The 13117-nt window shown below is 41.2% G+C and overlaps 1 protein-coding gene and 1 pseudogene across 4 annotated transcripts; one reads left to right on the top strand and one right to left on the bottom strand.

Annotated features, from left to right (window-relative positions):
* The first annotated feature begins 1147 nt into the window (after positions 1 to 1147).
* On the top strand, positions 1148 to 6365 carry LOC124034306 (transmembrane emp24 domain-containing protein 2-like). 4 transcript variants are annotated; one of them, XM_046347312.1, is made up of 6 exons: positions 1148 to 1616; positions 3191 to 3383; positions 3579 to 3599; positions 4363 to 4470; positions 4662 to 4811; positions 4933 to 6365. In XM_046347312.1, exons 1-5 carry the CDS (start codon positions 1437 to 1439, stop codon positions 4784 to 4786), a joined length of 627 nt encoding a protein of 208 aa, XP_046203268.1. In that variant the 5' UTR covers positions 1148 to 1436; the 3' UTR covers positions 4787 to 4811; positions 4933 to 6365. The 4 variants fall into 4 exon arrangements, with proteins under 4 accessions (XP_046203268.1, XP_046203267.1, XP_046203271.1 ...); XM_046347311.1 differs by having other exon boundaries at positions 1152 to 1616; positions 4662 to 6365; XM_046347315.1 differs by lacking the exon at positions 3579 to 3599 and having other exon boundaries at positions 1162 to 1616.
* A 707-nt stretch (positions 6366 to 7072) lies between these two features.
* Positions 7073 to 8932, bottom strand: LOC124033007 (annotated as a pseudogene).
* Between the last annotated feature and the right edge of the window lie 4185 nt (positions 8933 to 13117).

The raw sequence follows: 13117 nt of genomic DNA, 5'->3' as shown, positions 1-13117 counted from the left end.
AGGCCTATATAATCGAAGTTGTATCGTCTACAAGTGCAGGGAATTTGTGCTTTTTGTGCACTGTAAAATGTGCATGTGGACGATAGACAGGATATCTATAAAGGAATTACATTCCCTGAGAAAATTTAAAAATAAATACATTTGAAGATCATTTCAATCGATAAAGTTGCTTAATTACTTTCTGAGTGGGTGAACCATCCACTCCAGTGTTTACAAACAGCATCTCTTCTCCTTATTGGTTCTCTAAAATATTTTGTATCGTTACAAATAATTATTGTTTTTTTTGACAAGCTATAAGCCATTACTGTATTCTTCAAATATCAAGGGGTATATTTCAGTAGTTGAAATTACCAATAAGATATACAGACAACTTCTTGTTGCTTGTATGTGTCTAAAGTGAATGTATGATAATTTGCGATGAGTGAGACCAAAAGCATGTGGAGCAATTTACAAATATATTAGGCATAAGGTAATGGTTTGACTCTTGCAGTTTTTAGCCATGCATATGAGTTGCTGATATTGGTTCTACTGTATACCCAATGGGGGACCAAATTAAAATCCTTGAAATCTTTTCAGGGCCTGGGATTGCAGAGCAGACAGATCCTGCAAACTACATCACTCATTGGGTGATCGAATACCTGTACGAGATGGAGCCAATGTTTGTCTGCTTCCTTCGGACATTTAAAGAACTTCTGAAAGTTGTTCTCTTCAGTTACACAGTGCTTTTAGGCGCTTTGCTCTTAGCAGGCTGGACAACATACTTCATGGTTGCAAAATAAAAAGGGGGACTTGATGAGTTGCTCTATTATAATATGACTGTTATAAAAGCACTTGGGAAGAAAAGGGAAGAAAGTTCCCATCATAATGCTTTGGTCATATGTTCATGGTGTAAACTTGTTTCTTAGCCATGTTTCTAAGAGGATGGATTTCCCTGTGTGCAAACTCAAATTATTATGTACTCATTAATTAAACATTTCAAATAAAATGCACAGTGTAGCTAACTCAAAGTTTGCGCTGATCGTGGCGCTGTCCATGGTGCTGAAAATTTAGTGTGCCGCAAACGCAGAACAAGGAATTTCAGCAGGCGAACTCTTCATCTGCAGCAAAATTATAATCCGCCGGTGTACTAGATTATGATACATCGGCCTACAACAGGTCTTGCACCAGGGCCCCGGTCAATTTGAGTGTGTAGTGTATTAGTGTGGAGTGGAAATCCAATAGTTTTTTAAACGTCGACGCGGCCAGTTTTCCCGTCTTTATGTGGCACCATCTTCATGTAAAATGCGTTCACTGAGGTGTGAAGAACGGGTCCGCGTTCCACTAGTCACCAGTGGTGTTAACTCCTCCTCCACAAATCAGTGGTTTGCGAGGGCTCGCTCTACTAGTACGCTTTAGCGTCTTTTTCACATAGATAGTTGCTTAAAACAACAGCAGTTATGTTTACCCTCTCTGAGTTTATGATAATTTTAGCTATGTTGTCCGCAACAGCGTCAGGTTATTTTGTAAGCATAGACGCTCATGCAGAAGAATGTTTATTTGAACGAGTCAACTCTGGTACCAAGATGGGCCTCATGTTTGAGGTGGCCGAAGGCGGTTTCCTTGACATCGATGTGGAGGTAAGCCCATTAAGGTGCCCAACATATTTCTAAATCTGTTTGCGCGAAATCGGTCCATGCAGCAGCTCAATTAGCTAGGTTTGGAATATGTGGGCCTTGCTAAATATGAGCAATTGAGTTAGCTAACGTTAGCCTAGCTAGCTAGCAAGCCATTAAACTCGTCCTACTCGTTTACTAGCTAGCAATATGAGTTAGTACGTGTGGCTAAAAATAATGCTAACAGTTGGTCTTGTCTTGGCATATAATGTACTTGTAGCGAAGTCTACACCTTGCGGTACAGAATACTGACAATTGTATTGTTAGCTAAATTGGGTGGGTAAATAGATAGCTTGGAAATGTAGCTAGCTATGTAGGAAATATTAGAAAACTCTCTGGATGTTAGTGGCTAAGTATCTTTGATCGCTAACTTTTTTTTGCGAGCTGGCCAACTAACGTTAAACCGCCTAGGTAGCAGCGTCACCTTGCAAACGTCACTGAAATTGTACCATATAATAATAGTTAGTAGCTTTCTAAGTAGCTACTATCCTGTTTTACATAGTTCTTATCATTTAAATAACATGAGCCGAGCCAAGGCATGATTGCATGTTATTGCTATTTATAATTAATATATTTCTGTTGGTGGATTTGGGCAGCATTCTGTCTAAGAGCCAATTTGTGCTTGATCCTAAAATGTGGTCGGGGGATCCAAGTGTGGAGGGTGTGACGTAATTGCGAAGCCTCCAGTGGCATGCAGGGGCCCAATTTGAGCCATGTGCATGGCATGCGCCTCCCAAATTTTGTAAAAATGCGGAGGGCTCCTTATCCCAGCTCCGCATTGACATGATTGGTTGAGGGTTGATGTTGGTGCTGGAGGTCCTGTTTAAACACAAACTCACGTCGACAACTTCCTTCACAACAGTTCTGCCCTGCTCCACGAAGCGCAAGAAGTATGAATGCCCTGACTTCTGCAGAGGACATATCGCCATAAATGCTGCATGGCCATTGCAGATATTGAATTGACCATGTAGCGCCTTTAATTCTGGTGTCCAGTCAAAGCATAACTAAATGACCTGTATTCTTAACAGTAATGGGATAGTTCACCCAAATTATATATTGGTTTCCTTGCCCTACTATCATCCCACTTATACATTTTTGAATGTAACATTTATTTAACTAGACAAGTCAGTTAAGAACAAATTCTTATTTACGATGACTGTCTACCCCGGCTAAACCCGGACTATGCGGGGCCGATTGTGCGCCACCCTATGGGTCTCCCAATCACGGCCGGATGTGATGCAGCCGGGATTAGAACCTGGTACTGCAGTGTCCTAGACCGCCGCGCCAGTCGGAAGCCCCATTCAAGTATATTGTGCCGGTATTAGCATTTTGGGTGTACGATGTTCATGTTCAAATGATCTATAAGTGACTTTGTTGAGCTTCAGAATCAATTTTAGATACTTAAGGATGTTTGGACATGATGCACGAAAACTGCTAATATCGCTACCATGACTTAAATGGGATTTGTGCCACAAATGCTAAAATGTTAGCTTTAACAGGAGATTATAAACTACTAAGCAGGTACTTTTCATTTGCAGATCACGGGTCCAGATGGGAAGCAGATTTATAAAGGAGACAGAGAATCCAGTGGAAAGTACTCTGTGGCTGCCCATATGGATGGCACATACAAGTTCTGCTTTAGCAATAAGATGTCCACCATGACGCCCAAGATTGTCATGTTTACCATTGACATCGGAGAGGCCCCCAAGGGAGACGGCATGGAGACGGAAGGTAGGCTGGGGTTAAGGTTGACGAGGCAGCAATGGCTACACTGACTGATTTTAGGAATATCATCTCACCGTCAATGTTTTTACGTTCTGGGGAACACTGTGCTACTTTCATTTTCTCCTGCCGTTTTCCTTTATATTCCTTCTGTTCTATCATATTCCTCCTTTTCTCATTCTGCCTGCCCCTTCCCTCCATCAGGTGGTGGAGACACCTGGGACGGTAGGTTAACACTATTGCATGAGGTCAGAGATGGTCATTCTTCAATGCTCTTGGAGAGAATGACCTCATTCTTTGTAGTGTTGCTTACCCCAGATACTTAATTACTTAATAAACACAGGGAATTTAAATAGTGCAGTTTTATTAATTGTCTGGGTTGTGCTGTTTTGTCTTTTGCTTCATGGACCCTCACCCGTTGCCTAGCAATGACTTGAGACTGGTGAATGGATTTTGGAAATGTATGCCCTCCTCAGCCTTATGGGCAGTAAGTGAACAAATTGGGTCAATATATATTTTCTTTCCCTCAGTCTTTCAAAATGATTAGTTGGTCAGTTTCAATAAGAAATCTGGTATCCAATCCATGTACACGTGTCCAGTCAATGCAGCAGTTTGCACAGCACTACCAGCTCATACTGTGCCTTTAGTTTTATCCAAGTATTTTGCTACTGCAGTTATTTTATGTAGAAAACCCACTTACATTTTTTAAATGTACCTGACAAAGTAGAAGGTTAATGTCAAGATTAGTTAAAAGGACAATTTTGCACAATAGGTATGCACATGATATTGGCAGAGACATGGATGTCACAGTTTACTGACGGTGTTTATTGTGTGATGTACAAACATTTCCTGCACAAGTTTATTGCTTGAAAGTCCTTACATCCCTTTAACCAGCATCTACAATAAACCTTGATTTGAGTTTTACTTGTGCATGTGCTTCTTGGTTTCCTTAACTGTGTAATATTTGGTGTACTGCTATTGTTCACAGCCCACCAGAACAAGCTGGAGGAGATGATTAATGAGCTAGCAGTTGCCATGACGGCAGTAAAACACGAACAGGAATACATGGAGGTCCGAGAGAGAATACACAGAGCAAGTAAGACCACTTCTGTGTTACTTCTTTCTTCAACATAGCAATGTGCTATTTTAATAGAAAATGAATAACGTATGAACAAAACCAAATAGCATTTATGTAAAGAACACCCAATTTTGACAGTTTAGTGAATGCATTGTTCAGTGGCAGTAGTTAAGTATTGTCATGTTTCTCTCCCTCCCCCTCACCTCTAGTTAATGACAACACAAACAGCCGAGTGGTGCTTTGGTCCTTCTTTGAAGCGCTTGTATTGGTAGCCATGACCCTGGGACAGATCTACTACCTGAAGAGATTTTTCGAGGTGCGGAGAGTTGTGTAAAACATGCTTTTTTTCCAACTCCAAAGTGAGTCATCATTCACTTGAACCATTAGCCGCACCATACTACAAAGTTGGAAATCAAACAACTTCTGAAAAGCCTTTTCCTTATCCAATCTCATGTCTGTTTTCCTCTTCTCGCACTTCAGGCCATGGTACAATGTATGTTTTTCCAATCGAGGAGAACTGTCTTTGCATTGACTCCTCAGACTTTGATATCAATAGCACTGAAGAGGGTATTATACATTTTTGATCAAGAAGAGTATTTATGCATTCAAACCCACTGCCCTAAAACTATGCCAGGAGGAGGTTTTGTAGTAAGTTGTGCACACATTAAATACAACACTGGGCTTGGAATGATAATTGTTAGACAACTGTTCAGCTTGCTCTAGATGTTTTTTTGGGAGTATATTTTCTTGTACAAATAACTTTTGTTTTAACACCTACCGTGCCAATCAGTCACAGTATGCACAATGCATATTTAATGGAAAAAGTAATGGCATATAATCGTACTGTATGTATTTAAGACTGTTACATTTTGGGGTAAGATGCAGAATAAGAAAAGCCTTGGTGTGAGATCTGAGCTATTGTTGCCAGTTTGAAGTAGTTGGTTGAGCATTTATTGTTCTAGTATTGTACTTTATCAAATGAGGACAATTTTGTACAGATTCTATTCTACTTTGTATTGGTAGTTATGTTCAATGTTTATTCTGGGTTAGCAGAGGGTGACATTGGTCACAACAGATACAGAGCTCACTTTCAGAGTCAAATTAAAATGTGGATGAATTTATGACCCAAATCCAGTTCATAAGTGTTTCCTTGTCCTCTTGAGATTGATTGCTTTTCATTTGTAATTAACTAGTACAGTAGTTTTATATACTCTCCCATGGGTCAGCAGAACCTTTTCAAACTCCAGTAAAGCAAGTAGGGGAAAAATGTTAATACAAAGTAAAACACCAGCTTTTTGTGAGTTTCTCCTTAAATCCAAGACTAATAATAAAATCATTGTATTATGTCTTGACTCACTATGGGTTTAATGTTGTTAGTGATATGCATATTGAAAGGTGACTTGTTAATATCTGAATTAAATGAATCCATTTGGTGTTTATTCTATTCTAGTGGTGGTTTACAAGTACAGCTTAAGTTCGTCACCGACTGTGGAAGGAGTGTAAACCCCCAGGTCTGTGAATAGAAGTGTAATCAGCAATGGCAGTGTGTAGTCAATCATGGGGTGTTCTTGTGCTAGATCTTCCACTGCCTTCAGAGTATTTGCTTTATACTGAGAGAGCAAAGTGAGACCACAAGTTATCACATAAAATATCTACATCCCAATGACCTTTAATAGTTTTTAGGGGTGGAACAGCTTTAATATTGTAGATTGTGGGTTCTATAAATGTAATTGTCTGCATCACTTCCAATCCTCCATAGATTTGAAATGTTTTATTTTACTCTGATCCTACCTCCCCTAATAAGAGTAAAATGGACAACAATACGTAGCTTCTACACTGAACAAAAATAAATGCAATATGTTAAAGTGTTGGTCCCATGTTTCATGAGCTGAAATAAAAGATCCCCAAAATTTTCCAAATGCAAAGTGCTTATTTCTCAAATGTTGTGCAAGAAAATCCATCCACCTGACAGATGTGGCATGTCAAAAAGCTGATTAAAACAGCATGATCATTACACAGGTGCAACTTGTCCTGGGGACAAAAGGACAAATATTCAGTTGTCACAATGCCACTAGTCTCAAGTTGAGGGAGCTTGAAAATGTCATGCGGACCTGCAGAAATTTCCACCAGAGCTGATGCCAAAGAATTGATTGTTAATTTCTCTACTATAAGCTGCCTCTGTCGTTTTACAGAATTTGGCAGTACTTCCAACCAAGCCTCACAACCCGCAGGCCATGCGTAACCACGCCAGCCCAGGACCTCCACAACTGGCTTCTTCACCTGCTGGATGGTCTGAGACCAGCCACACGAACAGCTGATGAAACTGCGGAGTAGTTCTTTCTGTAATAAAGCCCTTTTGTGGGGAAAAACTCATTCTGCCTGGCTCCCCAGGCCCACCCATGGCTGCACCCTTGCCCATTCATGTGAAATCCATAGATTAGGGCCTAATTTATTTCAATTGATTGATTTTCTTTAACTCAATCATTGGAATTGTCGCATTTATATTTTTGTTCCGTCTACATACTACACTTTACGGAAACTATATTTTAAATTTAGTTATCTTTTTAAATGTGTATTTGTTTAGTCCCACCCTTCAGCTACCCTCACTCTTCCCATCCATCTCTGAAAACCATCCAGTTTTGATTTTATAATTGCCATATACTTTAACTGTGCTGGAATGTTTGACAAAAGTTCTGAACCTTTCTATTCTCAGTTTCTACAGATTGTAAATTAAAGATGAATGTTAATGACCGTATTGTAGTGCAATTACCTTAAAATCGGTCTGGGACATCTTGCTGGTTTAGAGGGAAGAGTCTGACAAATTTGAAACTTTCTGCCACAATGTAGAAAGGCTTGTTGTGAGCCTTTGAACACACAGCCAGTTGATAGGTGCCAATCTGTCAAGTGGGTTGCAGAACACAGGGTAACCCATGATGTGTTGTAACTGGTATCATCCAAGGACAAACATAACATTGTCTAATGGGTGTGTAATCCAATTCAGAATATACATGGTACCTTGTTAATAATGCCACCACTTTCCACCACTCCCTCTGCACCCACAATCACCAGATCCACCTTTTCCATTGTATACCTTTAACAAAACACACTATTTTCAGTACTGTAACAAGAGACATGGATTTCACTGACTGCATATATCCTTCATATAGACTACCTGTATAAATCAAAAGTGGGTATTAACAGTAATTTTAAGGTCCTTCAAAAAAATAGTATGATTGAGCTGAGATCTCAAACTGATTTATTTATATAATTTCATGACTCAACTGAAATGATTTTGATATTTACCCCACTGCAGCATAAAGAACCACTGTGACTGGAATGTTTAGGTTGCATAATTTCTCTGCCATTTTTTTGTCTGTAAAGAGACAAAAGTATACTTGTGAATATTCTTTCAAGTTCCTCTCTAGGGTTTGCTTAGTTTGGTATTATACATATGCATGCGTTTGGGTTGAGCACACACCCTGCAGAGTCTGGTTGTGACTCAGTGACGTAGACAATGAAACGTTTCTTGTCGGCTGCTGCACTCGCCAGTACCCTAAGAACCACCCGGGAGGAGTGTGTCAGTATTTTCTGTGAATGGCAATAGAGAACAGTGTTTGTCAGAAGCAGAATCACCATGTGTTCCAGTGGAGCAGGTTTGAGACTTCATTCGAAAAACAAAATTCTATAGAAATACTTACAGCTCCATCCTTGATAAAAGGTATGGCACAGTTGCGCTACTTTACTCCTGGAAAGGGATATTTTCTTTAGAAAGAGCTCTCCTCTCTCTACCATAGATTCTTGCATTGAGAGAGATCCTGTTCGGGGGACAAATAAAACATTTCTGAGAATGACATCTCAAATCATGATGGTACGTTGTACAACTCAAAGTACTCTCGCCATTGAATATATGTCAAATCACGGTAAAGTGAGCTCGGAGTGTATAAGAGTAGCCTAGGTGTTGCAGCAAGAGGGATAGGTGATAGCCCTCTACTCACAGGGTGTTCCAGTGATGTGAGGCTGATGAAGCGGAGGAACAGTTCGCCACCAGACGAGACAGCCACAGAGGAGTCTGCCTCCTCCAGACACCCAATGGTCTGAGTCAGATTCTCTCTCAGGCCCAGGATGGTCTCACCTGCTCAGGGACATAAAGCACCCAACCAATCAATACCACAACTTGTCTATTTGCTAATAATTGACAAATCTAGTGCCAACCCTTAAGCAGTGATGAGGAAAATATCTTGAATTCAGTAACCATCAGACAAAAGATTTGCCTCTTGATTCACTACACATCAGTATAACAATTGAAGGAGGGTAGAAAAGTAATGTCTTGTCTTTAAGTAAATCTCACTTGGTCTCTTTTGAGGAATTCCAGGAGAGTGCAGATTGCTGCTACAGCAGAGGGTACCTCAGGGTCCTGTCTCATGTGTCCTGAAGTGCTCCACCAGCTCTGAAAGGAGATGGCCATGGGGAGGTCAGTCATATGGAAATATGAACCATATAGAAGTGCAAATCTACTTGATTACACTCTCACTAAAAAGTGAATAGTGTGTTGTGCATACATGGAAACAACCCCCATCAAATCAACTACATGCAAGACCATGTATATATTGCTATGTGGGACCATATGGGAAGCATGTCTACTCATCAAGTTCTTCAATTACACCTAAACTCACCATCTTTGTCCATTCTGTCAAACAAGTCCACACCTCAAAGGAAAGAAAGCACGCAAGACGATACCTGAATATTTGTAGAATAAACTTTCTAGCCAGCTAACCTAGTATGTGCCAGATGGATTTTTGCTGACAACTACGCTACCTAGTCCTTCGTTCTCCAGATACTAACCGTTAGCTGTCTTACCGGCAGCTCTCAGAATAGACAATCGGACAATTTATTTATTTTTATTATTATTATTATGTTTATTCTTGAGCCTCTATAACTATATCTATTGTTTTTATTTTATTTTTGTTGTTGTGTGATTTGGACTAATTCCCTCTACCACACGGAACCCCACTAATCTACTGACGGAACGCAAGAGGTGGCTAACAACAGACCCCCTTCCTATGCTAGCTTGCTACCGATGTCCTGGCTAGCTGTCTAAATCGCCTTGACCCCGAAACCAACCACTCCACTCTCTGGACTCTTTTGATCACTCGACTAAGGATGCCTCTCCTTAATGTCAATATGTCTTGTCCATTGCTGTTCTGGTTAGTGTTTATTGGCTTATTTCACTGTAGAGCCTCTAGTCCTGCTCACTATACATTATCCAATTTATTAGTTCCACCACCCACACATGCAATGACATCTCCTGGTTTCAATGTTTCTAGAGACAATATCTCTCTCTTCATCACTCAATACCTAGGTTTACCTCCACTGTATTCACATCCTACCATACCTTTGTCTGTACATTATACCTTGATGCTATTTTATCGCCCCCAGAAACCTCCTTTTACTCTCTGTTCCAGACGTTATAGACGACCAATTCTTATTGCTTTTAGCCGTACCCTTATTCTTCTCCTCCTATGTTCCTATGGCGATGTAGAGGTGAATCCAGGCCCTGCAATGCCTAGCTCCACTCCTATTCCCCAGGCGCTCTCTTTTGATGACTTCTGTAACCGTAATAGCCTTGGTTTCATGCATGTTAACATTAGAAGCCTCCTCCCTAAATTTGTTTTATTCACTGCTTTAGCACACTCTGCCAACCTGGATGTTCTAGCTGTGTCTGAATCCTGGTTTAGGAAGACCACCAAAAATTCTGAAATTTTAATTCCAAATTACAACATTTTCAGACAAGATAGAACGGCCAAAGGGGGCGGTGTTGCAATCTACTGCAAAGATAGCCTGCAGAGTTCTGTCCTACTATCCAGGTCTGTACCCAAACAATTTGAACTTCTACTTCTAAAACTCCACCTCTCTAAAAACAAGTCTCTCACCGTTGCCGCCTGCTATAGACCACCCTCTGCCCCCAGCTGTGCTCTGGACACCATATGTGAACTGATTGCCCCCCCATCTATCTTCAGAGCTCGTGCTGCTAGGCGACCTAAACTGGAACATGCTTAACACCCCAGCCATCCTACAATCTAAACTTGATGCCCTCAATCTCACTCAAAATTATCAATGAACCTACCAGGTACCCCCCCCAAAGCCTTAAACACGGGCACCCTCATAGATATCATCCTAACCAACTTCCCCTCTAAATACACCTCTGCTGTCTTCAACCAAGATCTCAGCGATCACTGCCTCATTGCCTGCATCCGTAATGGGTCAGCGGTCAAACGACCTCCACTCATCACTGTAAAACGCTCCCCGAAACACTTCAGCGAGCAGGCCTTTCTAATCGACCTGGCCGGGGTATCCTGGAAGGATATTGATCTCATCCCGTCAGTAGAGGATGCCTGGATATTTAAAAAAAATGCCTTCCTAACCATCTTAAATAAACATGCCCCATTCAAGAAATTTAGAACCAGGAACAGATATAGCCCTTGGTTCTCCCCAGACCTGACTGCCCTTAACCAACACAAAAACATCCTATGGCGTTCTGCATTAGCATCGAACAGCCCCCGTGATATGCAGCTATTCAGGGAAGCTAGAAACCGTTATACACAGGCAGTTAGAAAAGCCAAGGCTAGCTTTTTCAAGCAGAAATTTGCTTCCTGCAACACTAACTCAAAAAAGTTCTGGGACACTGTAAAGTCCATGGAGAATAAGAACACCTCCTCCCAGCTGCCCACTGCACTGAAGATAGGAAACACTGTCACCACTGATAAATCCACCATAATTGAGAATTTCAATAAGCATTTTTCTACAGCTGGCCATTCTTTCCACCTGGCTACTCCTACCCCGGTCAACAGCACTGCACCCCCAATAGCAACTCGCCCAAGCCTTCCGCATTTCTCCTTCTCCAAAATCCATTCTGCTGATGTTCTGAAAGAGCTGAAAAATCTGGACCCCTACAAATCAGCCGGGCTAGACAATCTGGACCCTTTCTTTCTCAAATTATCTGCCGAAATTATTGCCACCCCTATTACTAGCCTGTTCAACCTCTCTTTCGTGTCGTCTGAGATTCCCAAAGATTGGAAAGCAGCTGCGGTCATCCCCCTCTTCCAGACCCATATCAGACATCTCCAATCCAAAGTTAAATCTAGAATTGGCTTCCTATTTCGCAACAAAGCATCCTTCACTCATGCTGCCAAACATACCCTTGTAAAACTGACCATCCTACCAATCCTCGACTTTGGCGATGTCATTTACAAAATAGCCTCCAATACCCTACTCAACAAATTGGATGCAGTCTATCACAGTGCAATCCGTTTTGTCACCAAAGCCCCATATACTACCCACCATTGCGACCTGTACGCTCTCGTTGGCTGGCCCTCGCTTCATACTCGTCGCCAAACCCACTGGCTCCATGTCATCTACAAGACCCTGCTAGGTAAAGTCCCCCCTTATCTCAGCTCGCTGGTCACCATAGCATCTCCCACCTGTAGCACTCGCTCCAGCAGGTATATCTCTCTGGTCACCCCCAAAACCAATTCTTTCTTTGGCCGCCTCTCCTTCCAGTTCTCTGCTGCCAGTGACTGGAACGAACTGCAAAAATCTCTGAAACTGGAAACACTTATCTCCCTCACTAGGTTTAAGCACCAACTGTCAGAGCATCTTACAGATTACTGCACCTGCACATAGCCCACCTATAATTTAGCCCAAACAACTACCTCTTTCCCAACTGTATTTTATTTATTTATTTATTTTGCTCCTTTGCACCCCATTATTTTTATGTCTACTTTGCACATTCTTCCATTGCAAAACTACCATTCCAGTGTTTTACTTGCTATATTGTATTTACTTTGCCACCATGGCCTTTTTTGCCTTTACCTCCCTTCTCACCTCATTTGCTCACATTGTATATAGACTTGTTTATACTGTATTATTGACTGTATGTTTGTTTTACTCCATGTGTAACTCTGTGTCGTTGTATCTGTCGAACTGCTTTGCTTTATCTTGGCCAGGTCGCAATTGTAAATGAGAACTTGTTCTCAACTTGCCTACCTGGTTAAATAAAGGTGAAATAAATAAAATAAATAAAACTTTCTCGCGCTCATTAAACAGCCACGTTTATCCTCCTCTGACGCGAATTATGCTCATTCAAGTGTACCTTCTTGCGTTGTGGACTGAGAAAAGACAATCCTTGATTTGCGTCAAATAAAATACGTTTAAATAGCTAATTCTGTCACAGTTATACTGGGTTTAAGGTAAATGTTTGTTCGTTTTTTGGGGGATGGATTTCGCGTTCAAAACAGCTGGGAACTCTGAATTCTCCGACTTCAGTGCGTTCACGCAACTGGGCATTCCAGAAAAAAAAACACTATTTCAAATGATCAAAGCTTGATGATTAGTTTATTATTTAAATCAGCTGTATAGTGCTAGGGCAAAGACCAAAACGGGCACTCGAGGACCGAGTTTGAGAAACCTTGCCCTAACCATGTTAAATGTAAGATTCAATGGGATTAGAGACGTCCCAAGGACCATGAATAGCACGGACCTTTTTTCTCAGTCCGAGCTCATTTTTCCCCGAGTTCCAAGTTGTCGTGAACGCTCGGCAGTCAGATATTTCCGAGTTCCCAGGTGTTATAAACGCGGCATAAATATCAGATGTCGCAATTTGATGATG

This window comes from Oncorhynchus gorbuscha, linkage group LG04, assembly GCF_021184085.1.
Source record: "Oncorhynchus gorbuscha isolate QuinsamMale2020 ecotype Even-year linkage group LG04, OgorEven_v1.0, whole genome shotgun sequence".
NCBI lineage: Eukaryota > Metazoa > Chordata > Actinopteri > Salmoniformes > Salmonidae > Oncorhynchus > Oncorhynchus gorbuscha.
Note: the sequence above shows the minus strand (reverse complement) of the source record. Positions and strands in the feature narration are given on the sequence as shown.